This window comes from Somniosus microcephalus, chromosome 3 (genome assembly GCF_052327205.1).
Source record: "Somniosus microcephalus isolate GS21.2 chromosome 3, FLI_Smic_1.0, whole genome shotgun sequence".
Lineage (NCBI taxonomy): Eukaryota > Metazoa > Chordata > Chondrichthyes > Squaliformes > Somniosidae > Somniosus > Somniosus microcephalus.
This window is the reverse complement of record NC_140989.1, coordinates 202,657,731-202,683,815: the sequence shown is the minus strand read 5'-3', so window position 1 is coordinate 202,683,815 and position 26,085 is coordinate 202,657,731. Positions and strand designations below refer to the sequence as shown.

The window sequence follows — 26,085 nt, the reverse complement described above, 5'->3', positions numbered from 1 at the left end:
GAGAGGAGAATGGGACATTGTTCAGTACTGGTGTAGATTACAGTGAGGAGAATGGGACATTTTTCTGCACTGGTGTAGATTACAGTGAGGAGAATGGGACATTGTTCAGTACTGGTGTAGATTACAGTGAGAGGGGAATGGGACATTGTTCAGTACTGGTGAAGGTTACAGTGAGGGGAATGGGGCATTCTTCACTACTGGTGTAGATTACAGAGAGGGGAATGGGACATTGTTCAGTACTGGTGTAGATTACAGTGAGAGGGGAATGGGACATTGTTCAGCACTGGTGTAGATTACAGTGAGGAGAATGGGACATTGTTCAGTACTGGTGTAGATTACAGTGAGGGGATTTGGACATTTTTCAGTACAGGTGTAGATTACAGTGAGGGGAATGGGACATTGTTCAGTACTGGTTTAGATTGCAGTGAGAGGGGAATGGGACACTGTTCAGTACTGGTGTAGATTACAGTGAGAGGGGAATGGGACATTGTTCAGTCCTGGTGTAGATTACAGTGAGGGGGGAATGGGACATTGTTCAGGACTGGTGTAGATTACACTGAGGAGAATGGGACATTGTTCAGTACTGGTGTAGATTACAGTGAGAGGGGAATGGGACATTGTTCAGTACTGGTGTAGATTACGGTGAGAGGGGACTGGGACACTGTTCAGTCCTGGTGTAGATTACAGTGAGGAGAATGGGACATTGTTCAGTACTGGTGTAGATTACAGTGAGGAGAATGGGAGATTGTTCAGTACTGGTGTAGATTACAGTGAGGGGAATGGGACATTCTTCAGTACTGGTGCAGATTACACTGAGGGGAATGGGACATTGTTCAGTACTGGTGTAGATTACAGTGAGGGGAATGGGACATTGTTCAGAACTGGTGTAGATTACAGTGAGGGGAATGGGACATTGTTCAGTACTGGTGTAGATTACAGTGAGGAGAATGGGACGTTGTTCAGTACTGGTGTAGATTACAGTGAGGGGAATGGGACATTGTTCAGTACAGGTGTAGATTACAGTGAGGAGAATGGGACATTGTTCAGCACTGGTGTAGATTACAGTGAGGGGAATGGGACATTGTTCAGTACTGGTGTAATTACAGTGAGGGGGGGAATGGGACATTATTCAGTACTGGTGTAGATTACAGTGAGGCGGAAATGGGACATTGTTCAGCACTGGTGTAGATTACAGTGAGGGGAATGGGACATTGTTCAGTACTGGTGTAATTACAGTGAGGGGGGGAATGGGACATTATTCAGTACTGGTGTAGATTACAGTGAGAGGGGAATGGGACATTGTTCAGTACTGGTGTAGATTACAGTGAGAGGGGAATGGGACATTGTTCAGTACTGGTGTAGATTACAGTGAGGAGAATGGGACATTGTTCAGTACTGGTGTAGATGACAGTGAGGGGAATGGGACATTGTTCAGTACTGGTGTAGATTACAGTGAGAGAAGAGTGGGACATTGTTCAGTACTGGTGTAGATTACAGTGAGGGGAATGGGACATTGTTCAGTACTGGTGTAGATTACAGTGAGGGGAATGGGACATTGTTCAGTACTGGTGTAGATTACAGTGAGGGGGGGAATGGGACATTGTTCAGTACTGGTGTAGATTACAGTGAGAGGAATGGGAAATTGTTCAGTACTGGTGTAGATTACAGTGAGGGGAATGGGACATTGTTCAGTGCTGGTGTAGATTACAGTGAGAGGGGAATGGGACATTGTTCAGTACTGGTGTCGGTTACAGTGAGGAGAATGGGACATTGTTCAGTACTGGTGTAGATTACAGTGAGGAGAATGGGACATTGTTCAGTTCTGATGTAGATTACAGTGAGGAGAATGGGACATTGTTCAGCACTGGTGTAGATTACAGTGAGGAGAATGGGACATTGTTCAGCACTGGTGTAGATTACAGTGAGGAGAATGGGGCATTGCTCAGGACTGGTGTAGATTATAGTGAGGGGGGAATGGGACATTGTTCAGGACTGGTGTAGATTACACTGAGGAGAATGGGACATTGTTCAGTACTGGTGTAGATTACAGTGAGAGGCGAATCGGACATTGTTCAGTCCTGGTGTAGATTACAGTGAGGGGGGAATGGGACATTGTTCAGTCCTGGTGTAGATTACAGTGAGGAGAATGGGACATTGTACAGTACTGGTGTAGATTACAGTGAGGGGAATGGGACATTCTTCAGTACTGGTGCTGATTACACTGAGGGGAATGGGACATTGTTCAGTACTGGTGTAGATTACAGTGAGAGGAGAATGGGACATTGTTCAGGACTGATGTAGATTACAGTGAGAGGGGAATGGGACATTGTTCAGTACTGGTGTAGATTACAGTGAGAGGAGAATGGGACATTGTTCAGTACAGGTGTAGATTACAGTGAGGAGAATGGGACATTGTTCAGTACTGGTGAAGATTACAGTGAGGGGAATGGGACATTCTTCAGTGCTGGTGTAGATTACAGTGAGAGGGGAATGGGACATTGTTCAGCACTGGTGTAGATTACAGTGAGAGGGGAATGGGACATTGTTCAGTGCTGGTGTAGGTTACAGTGAGGGGAATGGGACATTGTTCAGTACTGGTGTAGATTACAGTGAGGAGAATGGGACATTCTTCAGTACTGGTGTAGATTACAGTGAGGGGGAATGGGACATTGTTCAGTACTGGTGTAGATTACAGTGAGAGGAGAATGGGACATTGTTCAGTACAGGTGTAGATTACAGTGAGGAGAATGGGACATTGTTCAGTACAGGTGTAGATTACAGTGAGGGGAATGCGACATTGTTCAGTACTGGTGTAGATTACAGAGAGGGGAATGGGACATTGTTCAGTACTGGTGTAGATTACAGTGAGGGGAATGGGACATTGTTCAGTACACATGTAGATTACAGTGAGGAGAATGGGACATTGTTCAGTACTGGTGTAGATTACAGTGAGAGGGGAATGGGACATTGTTCAGTACTGGTGTAGATTACAGTGAGGGGAATGGGACATTGCTCAGTACGGTGTGGATTACACTGAGAGGATAATGGGACACTGTGCAGTACAGGTGTAGATTACAGTGAGGGGAATGGGACATTGTTCAGTACACGTGTAGATTACAGTGAGGAGAATGGGACATTGTTCAGTACTGGTGTAGATTACAGTGAGGGGAATGGGACATTCTTCAGTACTGGTGTAGATTACAGTGAGAGGGGAATGGGACATTGTTCAGTACTGGTGTAGATTACAGTGAGAGGAGAATGGGACATTGTTCAGTACTGGTCTAGATTACAGTGAGAGGAGAATGGGACATTGTTCAGTACTGGTGTAGATTACAGTGAGAGGAGAATGGGACATTGTTCAATACTGGTGTAGATTACAGTGGGGAGAATGGGACATTGTTCAGTACTGGTGTAGATTACAGTGAGAGGAGAAAGGGACATTGTTCAGTACTGGTGTAGATTACAGTGAGGCGGGAATGGGACATTGTTCAGTACAGGTGTCGATTACAGTGAGGAGAATGGGACATTGCTCATGTACTGGTGTAGATTACAGTGAGGGGAATGGGACATTCTTCAGTACAGGTGTAGATTACAGTGAGGGGAATGGGACATTGTTCAGTACTGGTGTAGATTACAGAGAGGGGAATGGGACATTGTTCAGTACTGGTGTAGATTACAGTGAGGGGAATGGGACATTGTTCAGTACTGGTGTAGATTACAGTGAGAGGGGAATGGGACATTGTTCAGACCTGGTGTTGATTACAGTGAGAGGAGAATGGGACAATGTTCAGTACAGGTTAAGATTACAGTGAGGAGAATGGGACATTGTTCAGTACTGGTGTAGATTACAGTGAGGGGAATGGGACACTGTTCAGTACTGGTGTAGATTACAGTGAGAGGAGAATGGGACATTGTTCAGTACTGGTGTAGATTACAGTGAGAGGGGAATGGGACATTGTTCAGTACAGGTGTAGATTACAGTGAGGGGGGAATGGGACATTGTTCAGTGCTGGTGTCGATTACAGTGAGGAGAATGGGACATTGTTCAGTACTGGTGTAGATTACAGTGAGGAGAATGGGACATTGTTCAGTACTGGTGTAGATTACAGTGAGAGGAATGGGACATTGTTCAGTACTGGTGTAGATTAGTGAGGGGAGAATGGGACAATGTTCAGTACTGGGGTAGATTACAGTGAGAGGGGAATGGGACATTGTTCAGTACTGGTGTAGATTACAGTGAGGAGAATGGGACATTGTTCAGTACTGGTGTAAATTACAGTGAGGGGAATGGGACATTGTTCAGTACTGGTGTAGATTACAGTGAGGAGAACGGGACATTGTTCAGTACTGGTGTAGATTACAGTGAGAGGGGAATGGGACATTGTTCAGTACAGGTGTAGATTACAGTGAGGGGGGAATGGGACATTGTTCAGTACTGGTGTAGATTACAGTGAGGGGAATGGGACATTGTTCAGTACACATGTAGATTACAGTGAGGAGAATGGGACATTGTTCAGTACTGGTGTAGATTACAGTGAGAGGGGAATGGGACATTGTTCAGTACTGGTGTAGATTACAGTGAGGGGAATGGGACATTGCTCAGTACGGTGTGGATTACACTGAGAGGATAATGGGACACTGTGCAGTACAGGTGTAGATTACAGTGAGGGGAATGGGACATTGTTCAGTACACGTGTAGATTACAGTGAGGAGAATGGGACATTGTTCAGTACTGGTGTAGATTACAGTGAGGGGAATGGGACATTCTTCAGTTCTGGTGTAGATTACAGTGAGAGGGGAATGGGACATTGTTCAGTACTGGTGTAGATTACAGTGAGAGGAGAATGGGACATTGTTCAGTACTGGTCTAGATTACAGTGAGAGGAGAATGGGACATTGTTCAGTACTGGTGTAGATTACAGTGAGAGGAGAATGGGACATTGTTCAATACTGGTGTAGATTACAGTGAGGGGAATGGGACATTGCTCATGTACTGGTGTAGATTACAGTGAGGGGAATGGGACATTCTTCAGTACAGGTGTAGATTACAGTGAGGGGAATGGGACATTGTTCAGTACTGGTGTAGATTACAGAGAGGGGAATGGGACATTGTTCAGTACTGGTGTAGATTACAGTGAGGGGAATGGGACATTGTTCAGTACTGGTGTAGATTACAGTGAGAGGGGAATGGGACATTGTTCAGACCTGGTGTTGATTACAGTGAGAGGAGAATGGGACAATGTTCAGTACAGGTTAAGATTACAGTGAGGAGAATGGGACATTGTTCAGTACTGGTGTAGATTACAGTGAGGGGAATGGGACACTGTTCAGTACTGGTGTAGATTACAGTGAGAGGAGAATGGGACATTGTTCAGTACTGGTGTAGATTACAGTGAGAGGGGAATGGGACATTGTTCAGTACAGGTGTAGATTACAGTGAGGAGAATGGCACATTTTTCAGTACTGGTGTAGATTACAGTGAGAGGGGAATGGGACATTGTTCAGTACTGGTGTAGATTACAGTGAGGAGAATGGGACATTTTTCAGTATTGGTGTAGATTACAGTGAGAGGGGAATGGGACATTGTTCAGTGCTGGTGTAGATTACATTGAGGGGAATGGGACATTGTTCAGTGCTGGTGTAGACTACTTATCCAAAAAATAATGGGGGCTTGTAACTAAGGTACTGCAATAATTATGGGCAATTTTAATCATCATTTCGATTGGACAAATCAAATTGGCAAAGATAGCCTTGAGGACGAGTTTATAGAGTGTATTCGGGATTGTTTCTTCGAGCAATACGTTGAGGGACCAACCAGGGAGCAGGCTGTTTTAGACCTGGTAATATATAATGAGACAGGATTCATTATTGATCTCATAGTAAAGGATCCCCTAGGAAAGAGTGATCATAGCATGGTAGAATTTCAAATTCAGTTTGTGGGTGAGAAGCTTGGGTCTGAAACTAGTGTCCTAAACTTAAATAAAGGCAATTACAAGGGTATGAGGACAGAGTTTGCTAAAGTGGACTGGGAAAATTGATTAAAGTGCAAGACGGTAGATCAGCAGTGGCAGACATTTAAGGAGCTACAGGAAACTTTGCGATATCCGGCACCGACGGGACCGAGCTGCTGCCGATCTATCAAAACTTCCGGATAGACCAGCGCTAATGTTGAAGGATACGGAGGTTTTCATCTCCGTATCCGACAACAAACACTGTTGCTTAGCAACAGCTTGTAAACACTCGGCCCGTACCTTGGAAGCGTCTCTGAAGCTGTTGCTAAGCTGCAGAGACACTTTCCAGAGCCTGACTGTTAAAAAAAAAAAAAAAAAAAAAAAAAAAAAATGCTATAAGAAAAAAAACCTAACCTCAACGGCTGCTGATTTCTGCCGTTAGATCGAGGTTTCTGGACATACAACCTCCGGATAAATCAAAGTTTCCTGTATTTCATAAATCTCAGCAAAGGTATATTCCAGTGAGAAAGAAAGGCTCTACGAGAAGGATGCACAATCCATGGCTAACTAAGGAAGTTAAGGATGGTATCAAATTGAAAGAAGACATACGATGTTGTGAAGATTAGTGGAAGGCCAGCGGATTGGGAAATTTTTAGAAACCAGCGAAGGTTGACTAAAAAAATTATAAAGAGGGAGAAGATAGAGTATGAGAGTAAACTAGCAAATAATATAAAAACAGATAGGAAAGCTTCTACAGGTATATAAAAAGGAAGAGAGTAGCTAAAGTAAACATTGGTCCCTTAGAGGATGAGACTGAGGAATTAATAATGGGAGAGAGAGAAATGGCAAAGACTCAACAATAATTTTGGATCGGTCTTCATGCTAGCAGACACTAAAAACATCCCAATGAGAATAATCAAGGGGCTATAGGGAGGGAGGAACTTAAAACAATCTCTATCACTGGAGAAAAAGTACTAGGCAAACTAATGGGGCTAAAGGCCGACAAGTCCCCTGGACCTGATGCCTGCATCCTAGGGTCTTAAAAGAAGTATCTGCAGAAATAATGGATGCATTGGTTGTAATCTACCAGAATTCCCTGGATTCTGGAGAGGTCCCAGCGATTGGAAAACTGCAAATGTAACGCCACTATTCAAGAAAGGAGGGAGACAGATAGTTGGCCTAACATTTGTCATTGGGAAAATGCTGGAATCCATTATTAAGAAGGTAATAGCAGGACATTTAGAAAATCATAAGACAATCAAGCAGAGTCAACATGGTTTTATGAAAGGGAAATTGAGAGAGACAAATTTGCTAGAGTTCTTTGGGGATGCAACAAACAGGGTGGATAAAGGGGAACCAGTAGATGTAGTGTATTTGGATTTCCAGAAGACATTCGATAAGGTGCCACATAAATGGTTACTGCACAAGATAAGAGCGCACGGGGTTGGGGGTAATATATTGGCATGGATAGAGGATTGGCTGACTAACAGAAAACAGAGATAAATGGGTCATTTTCCGGTTGGCAATCAGTAACTAGTGGGGTGCCACAGAGATCAGTGCTGGGGCCTCAACTATTTACAATCTATATTAATGACTTGGATGAAGGGACCAAGTGTACTGTCACCAAATTTGCTGATGATACAAAGATAGGTGCGAGGACACAAAGAGTCTGCAAAGGGGTATAGATAGGTTAAGTGAGTGGGCAAAAATTTGGCAGATGGAGTATAATGTGGGAAAATGTGACGTTACCCACTTTGGAAAGAAGAATGAAAAAGCAAATGATTATTTAAATGGAGTGAGACGACAAATGCTGCGGTACAAAGGGATCTGGGGGTCCGAGTACATGAAACACAAAAAGTTAGCATGCAGGTACAGCAAGTAATTAGGAAGGCTAATGGAATGTTGGCCTTTATTGCAAGGGGAATGGAGTATAAAAGTAGGGAAGTTTTGATGCAACTTTACAGGGCACTGGTGAGACCACACCTGGAGTACTGCGTCACGTTTTGGTCTCCATATTTAAGGAAGGATATACTTGCATTAGAGGCAATGCAGAGAAGGTTCACTAGGTTGATTCCTGGGATGAAGGGGTTGACATATGACGAACGGTTGAGCCTATACTCCTTGGAGTTTAGAAGAATGAGAGGTGATCTTATTGAAACATAAGATTGTGAGGGGGATTGACAGAGTGGATGCGGAGAGGATGTTTCCCAGAACTAGGGGGCATAGTTTCAGAGTAAGGGGTCGCCCATTTAAGAAGGAGATGAGGAGGAATTTCTTCTCTCAGAGGGCCGTGGATCTCTGGAATTCTCTACCCCAGAGAGCTGTGGAGGCGGAGTCATTGAATATACTCAAGGCGGAGATAGACAGACATGTGAACTACAAGGGAGTCAAGGGGCATGGGGAGAGAGCGGGAAAGTGGTGTTGAGGCAAAGATTGGATCAGCCATGATCTTATTGAATGGCGGAGCAGGCTCGAGGGGCCGATTGGCCTACTTCTGCTTATGTTCTTATGTAAAAAGGAAGCTGCCCATGTCATCCTGCAGCACAACATGGACTTAGCAGGCTTGGGCGGACAAGTGGCAGGCAGTATTCACACCAAATAAATACCTGATTGATGGGCCTTCAATAACCACAAAACTAGAAGTTATAGACTTAAACAAGTTGGCTTTTAATCACTAAGATCAGAGCTAACATCTCAACACGCCGACTGGTTCACAGGAATGAGTCATACAGATCCTGGGATCTTTATGTAAGAGAAGTCAGGGGCGGAGCCAAGACCTGGAACCTCCCAGGTTAGTCGGGAAAGAGGAAGTGAAACTATACACAGTGGGGGAGGGTAATATACATGAGTGCAAAACAAATACAGGATCAAGACAAACAGATTTCATTACACTGACACAGACAATCCCCAACAATGGCAGGTGGTCCTCCCACATCCGCACCTTTCAACTGCACATTCGTCGAGTCCCCAACCATCAACCTCTTGGAGGTCACCATTGACCAGAAAGTAACTGGACCTGCCATATCAGCACCACAGTGACAAGAGCTGAGCAGAGGCTTGGTACTCGGACAAGTGGCTCACCTCCTGACCGCTCCACAAATCTCAAGTTAGGAGTGTAGTGGCATACTCACCAATCACCTGGATGGTTACAGCTGCAACAACTCAAGAAAGCTCAACCTCAACCAGGATCAAACAGCCCACTTGATCAGTACACCATCGCTGGACTCGCTTTTCACCCGCTACACAATCAACACACTGTGCTTGCAGTACGTGTTTTCTACAAGATGCACTACTATAACTGATGCGCCATCAATTACTCAAAAGACTGAGGTTAAGCGAGTAACAACCAGGCTTTTATTAACTAAAGAATGACTCGGAGACCATAGAAATCCACTGGTGCGCAGGCAGGACTGGGAGAGAGCAACGCCGCACCGTGTCGGGGTGGATGAAGCTCTCTGTGCTCCCGGAGGCAAAAAGGCAGTTTATTGCATGGCCGTTTACCTTAGCGTCCATTTTGGACCGAGCTAGTTGGTGCGGTCTCGTTTGGTCCAGCGTAACAGAGGCCAGCGTAGGGGTCGGTGTGTCGCTGCGGGTATCAGATGGGGGGGGGTTGGCGGCCTGCTGCGTCCCGGCTGGTGTCCAAGATGGCGGCGTCCATGATTCCCATGTGGCTGGAGTCGTCCAAGATGGCTGCTGCTGCGGTGGTTCGCACATGGCTGGGGAGGCCCAAGATGGCGGCCCGCACGCGGCGCTGTTGGGGGCCCAAGATGGCGGCTCGCACGGCCCACACGCGGCGCTGCTGGCGTTCGGGGTGGCTTTGGCCTTGCAGACGCTGGCGTAGTGTCCCTTCTTCCCGCAGCCCGAGCAGGTCGCATTCTTCGCCGGGCAGCGCGCTCTGGGGTGTTTGGCCTGGCCACAGAAGTAGCATTTCTGGCCTTGGGATACTGCTGTCTGGCTTTGGGACACTGCTGCGGTAGTTGGGCCGTCGTTGGGCTGTGGCTGGGGTGGCACGGTGCTATGGGGCTGTCCTACCGTGTCCCAGGTTGTCGTTCCCCGCGGCGTCCACGGTGCAGAGTAGGCGGCATCCATGCCCCGGTAGGCTGCGTCCAGCGTTAGTGCAATTTCGGAGGCTTTGTCGAGGGTGAGGTCACTCTGCTCCAGCAGTCGCTGTCGGGTGTAGTTGGACCTGTGGCCGCTACGAAGGCATCCCGGATCAGTTCCTCCGTGTACGTAGTGGGCGTTACCGCCTTACACCCACAGGCCCGGCCAAGCACGGACAGAGCTTGGAGGTATTCCTCAGTCGATTCCCCAGGTTGTTGCTTGCGACTCCCCAGTAGGTGCCTGGCGTATACTTCGTTCACAGGGCGCGTGTACTTGGTCTTGAGGAGCTGGAGGGCGGCTGTGTACGAGGTCGCATCCCGGATGACTGAGTACACTTGGTGGTTCACCTTGGAGATCAGGACAGGCAGTTTGTTCGCATCCGTTACGACCGCAGTGGAGGCAGTCAGGAATGTCTCGAAGCACATGAGCCAGTGAGCAAACTTGGTGGAAGCGTCCGCTTCCCGACTGTCCAGGTCCAGGCATGCTGGTGTGAGGATCTTCTCTATTATAAAAAATTTAGTTAATAAAATTGATGCGCCATCAATTACTCAAAAGACTGAGGTTAAGCGAGTAACAACCAGGCTTTTATTAACTAAAGAATGAAGGTCTTGTCTCGAGTGGTCGACCCGTCCAGAATACTAAGGGACTGGGAGGTAGTCACTTATATACCTGGAATAGTGGGAGGAGTCAGCAGAGGCATGTCCAGACCTGTACCTAGTGGAATACACATACACTTACAGACAGGTATAACAGTGGTTTACCACAATAACGCAACAAGCTCACATCAGCAGCATCTCCAAGCCAGTAACTCTGCCACCAAGGACAAAAACAGCAACGTCAGAGGAACAGCATGCCCTCCAACCACCACAAGCCTGTTTATGTCTTCCTGTATTTTGATGCAGTCCTCCCCATTATCTGTGCCCCCCAAATTAATACCATACCTCCAATTCCCAAGTCCAAAGATTTTCCCCACCCCACCCCACCCCACTGAAGGTGCAGATCGCCGGTGGCCCTGGCGCAGATCACCAGCCCCAGCACGGATTCCTGTTGAACAGCAATGCTCACAGCACGGATCCCTGTGGGACTAATTCCCAATTCCTGACTGCCCGATAACTTCCCTTAACTCCCACCCTCTGGTTTTTGTTTGGTAGCCATGTTTCAATCCATTCTGCTACCTGACCCCACCCGCACTGGCCTTTGTCATGAGACTCCTTATCGAAGCCCTAACGGTGGCTTTCCCCGGCAGCGCACACAGTGCGGCTCACTCAGCACATCTCAAGCAATTTGTGTAATGTTCATCGGTACTTACTGGGTGTTCGAGTTTTAGTCGCTTCTCTTCAGATCTTTGCTTCTGTTTCAGGATTAGTTCGTTAACTACAAGAGAACAGAAAATTATTACCCAAGCTGCAGCTAGACTTTCACAAACAAAATTACCTGCTTTAACTTCACCTTACAATTTGTGAGCGACTTCATGGTGTTTTACAGCCTTCACCAATATAACACAGGGGGATGGACACAAAACATCCACACCCCGCTCAGGAATCCTGTGCTCCATACTTTTCCCTGTACACCTACGTACAAGTACACCTATGTTGTATTTGAATTGTCCCACATAGCTTACCGTAGTTGTGATGTGCAATGCACTATGGGAAATAGAGTGCATTTAGTTGAGAAGATTCTTTGGAAAGATGGCTGTTAACTGAACTCTGTCTCCTGCGTACTCTTTTAATTGTTATACAAGCAAGGTTATTAAACTCTTGAGATTTAACAAAAGTGGCCTCGAGGACGTCTGAACTAAATAACTGATAGTGATTTTAGTTGAGTTCAACATTGGAAGGATCCTTAGTGAATTATAATTGGGAGCCTGAGAGAAGGAAAATGGCTGGAATTATCAGTAACATTGGACCGTTTGATGAGAATGTTGAGCTCATACACAGAACGATTTGAATACTTCAGACAAGCAAATGACATTGGAGGGAACAAAGTAGTACCTACATTGTTAAGTGTGATGGGACCAAAGACTTTCAATCTTTTGCATACTTTAGTGCATCCAGATAAACCAGGGATTAAACAATATAGCGAAATTGTGGAGATACTTAAAGGGCATTTTTCACCCAAACCCCTAGTCATAGCTGAGAGGTTTAGGTTCCACAGGCATAACCAGGAAGAAGGAGAAACAGTGACCATGTTTGTAGCTGCACTAAAAAGACTATCAGAGCACTGTGAGTTTAATGACGTGCTAAATGATACTATAAGAGACAGGCTAGTGTGTGGTATGAGAACTGAAGCCATACAGAAGAGACGATTAACGGAGAGTAATCTGACTCTACAAAAGGCCATTGAAATCAGTATTTCCATGGAATTGGCAGCTAAGGAAGCTCAACAGTTGGGTGCAACAGAAAAAGTGCACAAAGTAAGAAGAGAGAGCCAAGGGCCATGCTTCCGTTGTGGCAAAACGGGGCATCTTGCGTCTGCATGCTGGTGTGTGGACATGGATTGCTTCAGCTGTGGTAAAAAGGGACATATTCGCGCGCCTGCAGAAATAAAAAGGACACAGAGAAAACGTCAAAGACGGAAGGAAGGAAAGAAACATTCAGACAAAAGACAAAGAAGCATGTCCGCTCTGTAGAACAGGACAAAACAGAGGCAAGTGACACTCCAGAGGAGGAACTATTACTGAACGTGCTGACTGTAGCTGGGGATTCGCATGGCTACTGGGTCTCACCCTTGCTAGAGGGGCAGCCTGTGCGAATGCAGATTGATACCGGGGCAGCAGTATCTCTTCTGTCAGAGACAGTCTACAAAAAGACATTAAAGCACCTTCCACTTCAGCCAGCTAACATAGCGTTAAAGACATATACCGGTGAAAGAATAACCGTGAGAGGTATCACTGAGGTCACAGTTCAGTTGAATGGACAAACTAGGAAGTTACCACTCTACGTAGTTAAAGGAGACTACCCCTCCCTGCTGGGACGCTCGTGGATGGAGAGAATAAAATTAGACTGGTTATCAGTCTACATGATGTCACACAATGATCCAGACTTACCCGCCATCTTAAAGAAACATGCAGAAGTCTTTAATGGAGAACTGGGTAGCATGAAAGATATTACTGTGAAGCTTCGTATTAAGCAGCATAGCAAACCCAAGTTCATGAAAGCACGACCTGTACCTTATGCCATCAGACCAAAAGTCGAGGCTGACTTAGAAGGCCTAGTTGAAAGCGGAGTACTAGAACCAGTCAGCGTGAGTGAATGGGCAACGCCCATCGTACCAGTGCTCAAGAAAGGGGGTGGAGTTAGGATATGTGGAGATTTTAAAGTAACTGTTAACTCTGTATCGTCAGTGGAGCAATATCCGCTCCCCCATATTGATGATTTGTTTGCGGGACTTGCTGGGGGCCAGAAGTTTAGCAAAATCGACCTCTGTCAAGCCTACCTGCAAATGCATGTGGATGAACAGTCACGAGAAATGCTGACTATTGTGACGCACAAGGGCCTATTTAGGTATCGTCGACTTCCTTTCGGAATTACATCAGCTCCAGCGCTTTTCCAACGTGCTGTGGACCAGATCCTTAGTGGATTTCCTGGAGTCCAGTGCTACTTAGATGATATCTTAGTTACTGAGTGTGATGACCAAGACCATCTGCGTAACTTGGACGCAACGCTACAGAGACTGAGGGATTACGGACTCAGAGTTCGCAGGGATAAATGCGATTTTTTTCAGGCATCAGTTGAGTACCTCGGTCATGTGATCGATGCCACAGGCCTTCACAAGGCACCGTCCAAGGCCAAGGCAATCGTGGATGCCCCAGCACCTGAAAATATCAGCCAGCTGCGTTCTTTTCTAGGGTTACTGAACTACTATGGACGGTTCATACCGAACCTAGCCTCGATGCTGAGGCCGCTGCATTGGTTGCTATGTAAAGACAAGAAGTGGGAATGGACTAACAAGTGCCAGGAGGTGTTCATGACAGCAAAGGACACGCTCCTGAAGTCAGAGGCTTTGACGCATTTTAACCCTTCATTACCAAGTTAGCTTGCGATGCATCGTCATATGGTGTGGGAGTGGTCGTTTCTCATATCATGCCAAACGGAGAAGAGAAGCCGATAGCATTCGCATTTAGGACTTTGAACAGAGCGGAAACTAACTACGCCCAAATAGAACGAGAAGCACTGAGCATCGTTTTTGGTGTTCGCAAGTTTCACCAATATTTGTACTTGAGACAGTTCACCCTACTAACAGATCACCGCCCTCTCACGACCATCTTCGGGCCACATACAGGGATTCCGTCACTTGCTGCGAGCAGAATGCAAAGGTGGGCGCTGCTGTTGTCTGCACACACGTTTGACATTAGATATCGTAAGTCTGACCTGCACGGCAATGCCGACGGTCTTTCCAGGTTGCCGCTGCCTGTCACCAAGCCTATGACGCATAACATGGACATCTGCTATTTTAGGCAGGTGGAGAACGCGCCTGTTACTTCGGCACAGGTCCGACGAAACACCAGAAATGAACCAGTGTTGTCTGCAGTGCTGGACATTATCGTCAGGGGCAAGCTTGACAGTGATGACCCAAACCTGAAACCATATCTCAAAGAGAAACGAACTGTCGGTGCAGTCTGGATGTTTGCTGTGGGGGAGGAGAGTGGTTATTCCACCATCGCTACGGAAACCAGTGTTACAGCAACTACACTCCGGACTGGTTCGTATGAAAGAAATAGCGAGGAGCTACTTCTGGTGGCCGGGTATGGATGGACAGATTGAGGACAAAGCTAAAACCTGTTCCTCATGTCAGAGAGTTCGTAATGTGCCACAGCTTGCACCTCTTCACCCCTGGGACATTCCGGAGGAAGCATAGCACCGCATTCATGTAGACTTTGCAGGTCCATTCGAGGAGAGAATGTTCCTGGTGGCTGTTGACGCACACAGTAAGTGGCCAGAGGTTGTTATAATGAGGTCCACCACCGCTGAGAAGACCATCGAGAAGTATGGGGAGGTGTTCAGCCGATTTGGATCGCCAATGCAACTTGTCTCAGACAACGGTCCACAGTGGGTGTCACAAGAAATGGCTACATTCCTGCAGGTGAATGGCGTACAACATATCAGGGCTGCACCATACCACCCTGCGACCAATGGTCTAACTGAGAGGTTTGTTCAGACCATGAAACACTCTCTAAAGGCGTCGCAAGGCCAGGGAACGCTTCATCAGCGCCTGAATAGTTTCCTGTTGAGTTACAGGAATACACCACATGCGACCACAAAAGCATCACCTGCCACTCTACTGCTCAAAAGAGAGCTATGAACCAACTTCGACCTGCTGAAACCGCCAAAGGTGAAAGACATGGTACAGTATCAGCAGGACAAGCAGATCAAGCGACGTGAACAATGCTCCAAAGACAGAGTCTTCAGTCCAGGTGAACGTGTTGGCACGGAACTACAGTGGTGGACCTAAGTGGGTTCCTGCTACTGTCATTGCACAGACTGGTCCAGTATCCTACACTGTACAGACACCCGAAGATATTGTCTGGAAGAGACACACCGATCAGCTTCTACGAAGTGCAGCAACACCCACTGAACCACCAACAGCAGTTTATCTGCCACTGGGTGATGCTGTGGGTCATCCGCCTTCTACACCGAGAGGCTCACCTGCTGAGGAAGCAGCCGCTTCAGCCCCTATCTCATCAGCAAGGGAGACCTGTATACAGGCACCCCAGCCACCTACACCTGTGGTGACGTCACCTGTGAGAGACAATGAACTGGAGAGCCAGGTTGACCGCCGGTATCCTACCAGAGAGCGGCGGGCCCCTATACATTTGAACTTATAGTTCAGAGGCTTACCCTTTATCTGGGGCAGAATAATCCCCATGGGTATAGCCATGGTTGGAGGAAGTCTACCTCACTCCCAGGTTATTGTGTTTTAAAAATTTTGTGGTTCTATTGGGACATCTAATGTAAGAGGGGAGCAGATGTTGTGTATTTTGAATGCTGTATTTGAATTGTCCCACATAGCTTACCGTAGTTGTGATGTGCAATGCACTTTGGGAAATAGAGTGCATTTAGTTGAGAAGATTCTTTGGAAAGATGGCTGTTAACTGAACTCTGTCTCCTGCGTACTCTTTTAATTGTTATACAAGCAAGGTTATTAAACTCTTGAGATTTAACAACCTAGAGAAAAGAAAGCATCCCTTGCAATCACTTCCTCCCAATCTCCACTTCCCCTGCTTTTCCACTGCAACACTACGTCAGTGTGTTCCCTACTCATCTTAATCGGCACAGTCCTCAGGCTCCTGCTTTCCAGACCGAGAAAAAGAGGGGTTTCCTCTTCTCAGGTGAATAGCGCACTTGGAGAGGGAAAGGGGTGGGGTGGGGTGGGGGGGGGGGAGAGAAGAGGGAAAGGGGTGGGGGCCCGATGGGGGAGGGGGAAGAGAGGGAAAGGGGGAGTGAGAAAGTGGAATGCCAATCGTATACAGAGTAAAGCTCCCTCTACACTGTCCCATCAAACACTCCCAGGGCAGGTACAGCACGGCTTAGATACAGAGTATAACCACAGATTGCAACGTTAACTGAGTGCATCGTGTAGTGAGCAGGAAGGGGTTTCTTTTTCCCTTTAGCACTTGTAAAGGTTTGTGTAAGCTTGAGGCAGTAGGGAGAGCAGCAAATTAAACAGCATGCAAGAGCCAGCAGCAGCAGAGCCTATCAGGAGAGGAGCAGCAGATTTAAACAGAGCGAGAGCCGGTAGCAGCAGAGCGTATCGGGAGAAGGAAAGTGGCAGACACCAGAAAAACAGAGGGAAAAACGCAAAACTCAAAAAGTGACGTTATAGTCGGCACAGAGGGTGGAGCAGCAAGTTACTGATGAGCATTAAGTTTACTGGTTAGTGTTTTTTATTTACTGGTTTGTGTTTTGGCGTTAGCTAAACAGCCTTCAAGCTATAAAGAATATCAATAAATGTTATCTATGAATAAATCTAGACTAAGATATGGCAAAGCAGGTTGGGTGTCTGGCCTGCACTGTGTGGGAAATTGTGTTTGCGCACAGTGAGAGCGTATGATATAGCCTTGAATCTTTCTGGCTCAGAGTCAAAGCTGGAGACAATCCGACACAAAGGCGGCAGGAGTATCTGGGCGGTTTGCTCCAGACGTCGTAGAGAGGTGCAGGATCAGAATGGGGTTGGCGTGACCGATAGTGTACAGAGCAAGGGAAACCCAGGTGAAATAGAGAACCAGGATTCGCAGAAACTGATCCTATCCAACAGGTACAATGTACTTGCTACCTGTGAGGATAAGGATGAAGAATGTCGAAGGACAGCCAGAATTCTGATCATGGCACCTTGGAGCAGGAGGCTGTCCAAAGGGAGGAGGAAGGGAAGCGTAATGTGGTAGTTGTAGGGGATTCTATAATTAGGGGGACGGAGAAGAACATAACCTAAGAAATAGGAGCAGGAGTAAGCCATGTGGCCCTTCAAGCCTGCTCCGCCATTCAACAAGATCATGGCTAATCTTCTATCTCCACTCCACCTTCCCGCACTATCCCCATATCCCTTCATTCCCAAAAATGTATTGCCCTCTATCTTGAATATACTCAATGACTGAGCTACCACTGCTCTCTGGGGTAGAGAATTCCAAAGATTCACAACCCTTTGAGTGAGGAAATTTCTCCTCATCTCAGTCCTAAATGGCTTACCCCTTATTCTGAAACTGTGACCCCATGTTCTAGATTCCCCAGCCAGGGGAAACATTTTCCCAGCATTAACCTTGTCAAGCCCCTTAAAAATTATATATGTTTCAATTAGATCACCTCTCGTTCTGTTAAACTCTAAGGAATATAGGCCTAGTCTACTCAATTTCTCCTCATAGGGCAATCCCCTCATCCCAGGAACCAGTCTAGTGAACCGTCGCGGCACTCCCTCGAAGGCAAGTACAGGTTGAGCGTCCCAAATCCGGAGTTCCGGAATCCGGGACGATTGGTGGCAGGGGTCCAGAATCCGTAAAATGTTCTGGAATCCAGACACCAAAAACCGGAACCTGGGCCCAGGCATTTCCGGACTCGGCACGTGTTTCTGATGTCCGAAGTCCGGAAATATCACAACCTGGGCTCGGGCTTTTCCGGACATCAGAAACACGTTCCGAAGTCCGGAAAAACCCGAAAACCGGCTCGGCCTTGGTCCCGAGGTTGCAGGATTCGGGACATTCTACTTGTATGTCTTTCCTTAGGTAAGGAGACCAGAACTGCACACAGTACTCCAGGTGTGGCCTCACCAATGCCCTGTATAACTGTAGTAAGATTTCTTCACTCTTATACTCTAATCCCTTTGTAACAAAAGCAAACATACCATTTGCTTTCCTAATTGCTTGCTGTACCTGCATGTTAATTTTGTGATTCATGTACAAGGACACCCAGGTCCCTGAGTGCAAACGTTTCCCAGTCTCTCACCATTCAAATTATATTCTGCTTTTTTGTTTTTCCTACCAAAGTGGCTAACTTCACACTTCCCCACATTGTATTCCATTTGCCATATTCTTGCCAACTCATTCAACCTTTCTACACCTCTGTAGCCTCTTTATGTCCTCCTCACAGATTACATCCTCCTCACAGATTACTTTGTATCAGCAAACTTGGATACGTTACACTCCGTCCCTTCATCTTAGTCATTAATACAGATTATAAATAGTTGAGGCCCAAGCACTGATCCTTGCGGTACCCCGCTAGTTACAGCCTGCCAACCTGAAAAAGTCCTGTTCATTCCTACTCTGTCTTCTGTCCATTAACCAATCCTCAATCCATGCTAGTATATTACCCCCAATACCATGAATCCTAATTGTGTGCAATAGCCTCGTGTGGCACTTTATCGAATGCTTTTTGAAAATCTAAATACACTACATCCACTGGCTGCCGCTTATCCATCCTACTAGTTACATCTTCAAAAAACTAGGATTTGTGAAACACTATTTCTCTTTCATAAAACCATGTTGACTCTGCCTAATCATATGATATTTAGGCCCAGGGGTGAGGACGGGCCCAACAGCGAGGTCGGGAGGACCACACTGCAGCCTACGAAACCCAGAGAGGACCTGCGGGAAGGAGGGAGGAGGACAGTAGGAGTATGTTTGTGTGTGTGTGTGTGCTAGGCTGATGTAGCAGAGCCTGGTCTCCAATCGTCTTGGATCCCCTTGCCATTGGACCAAGACCTGTCTTGCTCTGTCAAGCCCGTGTGGTAGCTGGGGTGCAACGGCCACCCCACGTTAAAAGAATTCACGCACAGGCATCTTCCACCCTTTAAAATGAAGTTCGGGACCTGGAACATCAGGACCCTCATGGACAACCCCAACAGTGACAGACCGCAACGCCATACTGCTATCATTGCCCGGGAGCTCGGACATTGACATAGACATCGCCGTCCTAAGTGAGACCCTGCGGGCAGGGGAAGGCCAGCTCAAGGAGCAAGGCGGTGGTTACACCTTCTTCTGGAAAGGCAAACCTGAAGAAGAACACCGCCTCCATGGGGTGGGCTTCGCCATAAAAAAAGGAGTTAGTTGAACATCTCAAAGACTCCCCTTGTGGACTGGAAGCCACAGACAAAATCAAAGAGGAATTCTACTCCAGCCTCGAACAATCCCTGTCCCGAGTCCCAACGGGCAACAAGCTGATCCTCCTTGGCGACTTCAACGCCAGAGTTGGAAAGGACACAGACCTCTGTGGAGGTGTGATCGGTAGAGAGGGGGTAGGGAAAGCCAATTCCAACGGTACCCTCCTCCTGATGAAATGCTTAGAACATGGCCTCGTCATAGCCAACACCTTGTTCCGTCAGAGAGACAATTACAAGGCTTCATGGCAACACCCTCGCTCCAAGCACTGGCATCTGCTGGACTAAGTCATCGTCCGAGCAAGGGACCGCAAGGATGTCCGCATCACCCGAGCCATGACAGGAGCTGACGACTGCTGGACAGACCACTGCCTAATCTGCTCTGTCATCTCCATCAATGTAGCCCCAAAAACAGCGGCGGCAACAGAAACAATGCCGCAGGAAAATCAACGCTGGACCACTCAAAGACCCAGCTAAGAAAGCCCTATTCAGCCTGTGCCTCACAAACAACCTGACAATTCCCAGTGATTCAGAGACAGACTGTCCACAGCGCCTGGTCTGCACTCAAGGCCTCCATAATCAGCACCTGTGAAGAGATGCTCAGTCACTCGACCAGGAAACACCAAGAGTGGATCGATGAGAACGACCAGGAAATCCAGGAGCTAATAAGCCGAAAGTGCAAGGCATTCCTGATCTGGAAACAGCAACAGAACTCGAGAGCAAGAAAGCAGCTCTACAGACATCTGAAGGCTGAGGTCCAACAAAAAACTCACGACCTAAAGAGCAGATGGTGGGTGAAGAAAGTGCAGGAGATCCAGCAGCTAGTCGACAACCACGACGTGCGTGGATTCTTTAGCGCAGTCAAGACTGCCTGTGGCCCAAGCACCCAAGGTCCTACCCCACTGCAGGCCAAGAACGGAGAGGTACTCATCAAGGACAGAGAGGCAGTCAGTGCCCGCTGGAAGGAGCACTTCAAAGATCTCCTTAACCAAGACTTTGTCTTAGACGCGAGTGTCCTCAACTCCATCCCGCAGCATGCTACCCGCCACCACCTCAGCACAACCCCAGCCCAGCATGAGGTTGAAAAGGCCAGCCGACAACTGAAGAACAACAAGTCCTCAGGAGCAGATGGAATCCCAACCAAGGCACTAAAACATGGCGGAGAAGCACTATTGGCACGAATACATTAACTTTTTTTTCTTATTTGGAAGGAGGAGAGCATGCCAGGGGATCTCAGACGCCGTAATCGTGACCATCTTCCAGAAAGGTGACAAGTCCGATTGCAGTAATTAGAGGAGTCTCCCTGCTGTCTGCCACAGGGAATGTCATCGCAAGAATCCTCCTCAATCGCCTTCTCCCAGTGGCTGAAGAGCTCCTCCCAGAGTCGCAATGCGGATTCCGCCCACTAAGGGGCACAATGGACATGATTTTCACCGCGTGTCAGCTACAAGAGAAATGCAGGGAACAGCACCAACCACTGTACATGGCCTTCTTTGACCTCACAAAGGCCTTCAACACCGTCAACCGTGAGGGATTATGGAGTGTACTCCTCAAATTCGGCTGCCCTCAAAAGTTTGTCACCTCCGCCTGCTTCACAACGACATGCAAGCCGTGATCCTGACCAACGGATCCATCACAGACCCAATTCACGTACAGACCGGGGTCAAGCAAGGCTGTGTCAACGCTCTTCTCGATCTTCCTGGTTGCAATGCTCCATCTCACCCTCGGTAAACCCCCCGCTGGAGTGGACCTAATCTACAGAACAAACGGGAAACTGTTCAACCTCCGTCACCTCCAATCCAGATCCAAGGTCGTCCCATCCGCTGCCATCGAATTACAGTATGCAGACGGCGCTTGCGTCTGCGCACACGGAGGCCGAACACCAAACCGCTGTCAACACCTTCACTGAAGCGTACGAGAGCATGGGCCTCACACTAAACATCTGTAAGACAAAGGTCCTCTACCAACCTGCCCCCGCCACACAGTACTGCTCCCCGATTATCAAAATCCATGACAAGGCCTTGGACAACGTGGACCACTTTCCATACCTCGGGAGCCTACCGTCAACAAGGGCAGACTCGATGATGAAGTCCAACACCACCTTCAGTGTGCCAGTGCAGCTTTCGGTTGCCTGAGGAAGTGTGTGTTTGAAGACCAGGACCTCAAACCCAGCACCAAGCTCATGGTCTACAAAACAGTAGTGATACCTGCCCTGCTGTATGCTTCAGAGACATGGACCATGTGCAGCAGGCACCTCAAAGCACTGGAGAGGTACCACCAATGCTGCCTCTGCAAGATCCTGCACATCCATTGGCAGGATATGCGCACCAACGTCAGTGTTCTCGCTCAGGCCAACATCCCCAGCATCGAAGCTCTGACCACGCTCGATCAGCTCCGATGGACGGGCCACATTGTCCGCATGCCCGATACGAGACTCCCAAAACAAGCACTCTACTCGGAGTTCCGGCATGGCAAGAGAGCCCCAGGTGGGCAGAGGAAGCGCTTCAAGGACACCCTCAAAGCCTCCTTGAAAAAGTGCAACATCTCCACCGACACCTGGGAATCCCTGGCCCAACACCGTACAAAGTGGAGGAGAAGCATCCAGGAAGGCGCCAAACACCTCGAGTCTCTTTGCCGGGAGCAAGCGGAAGCCAAGCGCAAACAGCGGAAGGAGCGCACGTCAACCCAAACACCCCACCCACCCACCCCTTCAACCACTGTCTGCCCCACCTGTGACAGAGACTGTAGGCCCCACATTGGACTCAGTCACCTGAGAACTTATTTTTTAGTGTGGAAGCTAGTCATCCTCGGTTCCGAGGGACTGCCCAAGAAGAAGATATGATATTCTAAGTGCCCTGTTACCACATTCCTAATAATAGATTCTAGCATTTTTCCTACTACTGATGTCAGGCTAACTGGCCTATAGTTCCCCGTTTTTTCTCTTCCTCCTTTCTTAAATAGCGGGGTTATGTTTGCTACCTTCCAATCCTTGGGGACTGTTCTAGACTCTAGGGAGTTCTGGAAGATTAATACCAGTGCATCCACTATCTCTACCACTACCTCTTTTAAAACCCTAGGATGTAGGTCGTCAGGTCCAGGGGATTTGTCACCACTTAGTCCCATTAATTTCTCCAGAACTATGTCTTTACTTATACTGATTTCTTTAACTTCCGCATTCTCTCTAGACCCTTGGTTACCCATTATTTCCAGAATAATTTTTGTCTTCTACCGTGAAGACAGATACAAAGTATTTGTTTAATGTCTGTCATTTCCTTATTGTCCATTATAATTTCTCCTTTCTCTGCCTCTAATGGGCCCACATTTACTTTCACTAATCTCTTCCTATTTACATACAGAGAGCATCCTTTGTAAGCAGGATCAAAAGTCTCACATGTTATGTTGCCTTCCTGGTGCAGGGTGAGGGACATCTCAAACTGGCTTGAAAGGATATTGGAGAGGGGGAGAATCCAGTCGTTGTGGTCCATGTTAGGACCAACAATGTAGGAAACAGTAAGCAAGAGGTCCTGTTCAGAGAGTACTAGGAGCTAAATTAACAGGACCTCAAGGGTTATAATCTCTGGATTATTAACCGAGCCACGTGCAAATTGGCATCGGGATAAGCAGATTAGGGAGGTGAACATGTGGCAGAAGTGGCGTGGGAAAGTGGGGCTCCATTTCATGGGACACTGACACTAGTACTGAGACAGGAAGGAGCTGTTCCACTGGGATGGGCTCCATTTGAACCGGGTTGGGACCAGCATCCTAGCGGAAAGGATAAATAGGGCAGCCACGAGGACGTTAAACTAGTAAATGAGCAGGAGGGGGTGGGAGGGCTCAGGTGGAAAAGATAGTATATATAATAATTCCAATACAAACAAAAAGGAAGCGAGTAGAGCAAGGGTCAGAAATTGTGCATTAGGCGCTACAGGTAAAAGGAAATCTAAAAGATGTAAGCTAATTAAATTAGGAGAGAGAAATAAGAAACTTGAGAGAAAAACATTACAGCAGAAGTAAAAACAGAAAACGTTGGAAATGCTCAGCAAGTCAGACAGCATCTGTGGAAAGAGAAACAGTTAACGTTTCAGATCGAGGACTTTGTGTCAGAACTGGGAAAAGTTAAGAGATCTAACAGGTTTTAAGCAAGTACAGAGGCAGGGAAAGGGGGAGGGGAGGAAAGAACAAAAGAGAAGGTCTGTGATAGGGTGGAAGGCAAGAGAGATTCAATGACAAAAGGGATGATGGTACAAGGCAAAAGGAGATGGTAATGGGACAAGTAAAGAAACAAAAGATGGCGCTAGAGGAGGTGTAAATGGGAGTAGCAGAATTGTTAACAACTGCTCTCTGAAAAAATGGGGGCAGAGGTTTTGATCTTACATACATAGGATATACGGCACAGAAACAGGCCATTTGGCCCAACCAGTCCATGCCGGCATTTATGCTCCTCACGAGCCTCCTCCCGCCTTTCCTCATCTAAATCTATCAGCATAACCCTCTATTCCCTTTTTTCCTCATATGCTTGTCCAGCCTCCCCTTAAATGCATCTATACTATTCGCTTCAACCACTCCCTGTGGTAGCGAGTTCCACATTCTCACCACTCTTTGGGTAAAGAAGTTTCTTCTGAATTCCCTATTGGATTTCTTGGTGACTATCTTATATTGATGGCCTCTAGTTATGATCTTCCCCACAAGTGGAAACATTCTCTCTGTATCCACTCTTATCAAAACTTTTCACAATTTTAAAGACCTCTATTAGGTCACCCCTCAGCCTTCTTTTTTCAAGAGAAAAGAGACCCAGTCTGTTCATCCTTTCCTGATATGTATACCCTCACATTTCTGGTATCATTCTTGTAAATCTTCTCTGCACTCTCTCCAGTGCCTCTATATCCTTTTAATAATATGGCGACCAGAACTGGATGCAGTACTCGAAGTGTGTTCTAACCGAGGTTCGATACAGGTTTAGCATAATTTCCCTACTTTTCAATTCTATACCTCTAGAAATAAACACTACTGCTTGGTTTGCTTTTTTTTAATGGCCTTGCTAACCTGTGTCACAATTTTTAGTGATTTGTGTATTTGTATTCCAAGATCCTTTTGTTCCTCTACCCCACCTAGACTCGCACCCTCCAAGGTGATAAGTGACCTCCCTATTCTTCCTACCAAAATGTTATCTCACATTTATCTGTGTTGAACTTCATTTGCCTATTATATGCCCATTCTGCAAGTTTATTAATGTCCTCCTGTAACTTGTTGCAGTCCTCCTCAATATTGACTATCCCCCCCAATTTGGTGTCATCCGCAAATTTAGAAATTGTGTTTTTGATTCCAAAGTCTAAATCATTAATGTAAATTGTGAACAGCAGTGGTCCCAGCACTGATCCTTGTGGAACACCACTACCCACCTTCTGCCACTGTGAATAGCTACCCTTTACTCCCACTCTCTGCTTTCCGTCCTGAAACCAGCCAGCAATCCATTCTGCTACTTGTCCCCTGACTCCGCATTCTCTGACCTTGTTCATAAGTGTTATGGGGTACCTTATCGAAGGCCCTTTGAAAATCCAGATAAATTACATCTACTGCATTACATTGTCTACTCTGTTACCTCTTCAAAAAATTCAATAAGGTTGGTCAAGCAAGACTTTCTCTTTTGAAATCCATGCTGACTATTCATTATTATATTTTTGGTTTCGAGATGTTCTTCTATTTTCTCCTTTAATAGGGATTCCATTATTTTTTCTACCACCGATGTTAAGTTGACTGGTCTATAATTCTCTGGACATGTTCTATCTCCCTTCTTAAATATAGGCATCACGTTAGCTATCTGCCAGTCCTCTGGCACCACGCCTTTTTCTAATGAATTATTAAACGTGTAGTAATGCCTCTGCTATCTTTTCCCTGGATACTTTTTAAATGCTTGGATGTAATCCATCCGGAGCAGGGGTTTTATCCCAAGTTTGATTAATTTATAATATATTCCCCTCTCTATTTTAAATACACTTATTACTAATCTCATCATCCAATGTTATGTCCACCTGTTCTCACTTCCTCGTAAATAATGAAGCAAAATAATTATTTAATATTTCTGCCATCTCTCTATCGTTTACCTGTGGCATTATCCTGACTATTCCTTAATGGCCCTGTTCCCATCCCAACCCTCCTTTTTTTTTAAATGATGTGCCTATAAAATATTTTACTATTTTGTTTTATGTTCCTTGATCATTTAATTTCATAGTTCCTCGTTGCCTCCCTAATTGTTTTTTTGAATTCTCTCCCAATCTTTTCATATTCTCTCTTATCATACACTCCTCTGCTGTCTATGTACTTAATGTATGCCTCTTTCCTTACCCTCAATTGTTCCCTTATGGCTTTATTCATTCATGGAGTCTCATTATTGTTTAGTTTGTTCTTGTAAAAATGTTATTTAATGATTACTTAAAATGTTATGTACTCTTTA

The 26,085-nt window shown here is 46.6% G+C and overlaps 1 protein-coding gene across 4 annotated transcripts in view; it reads right to left on the bottom strand.

The window, feature by feature from the left end:
* The window catches only part of LOC147121673 (E3 ubiquitin-protein ligase COP1-like), a 203,492-nt gene that overhangs the window by 167,795 nt on the left and 9,612 nt on the right, over positions 1 to 26,085 (bottom strand). For all 4 annotated transcript variants that reach the window (XM_085982122.1, XM_085982123.1, XM_085982124.1 and 1 more), the window contains one exon: positions 11,362 to 11,426. In XM_085982122.1, the coding sequence (XP_085838248.1) occupies positions 11,362 to 11,426 (65 nt within the window). The remainder of the gene's footprint in view (positions 1 to 11,361; positions 11,427 to 26,085) is intronic.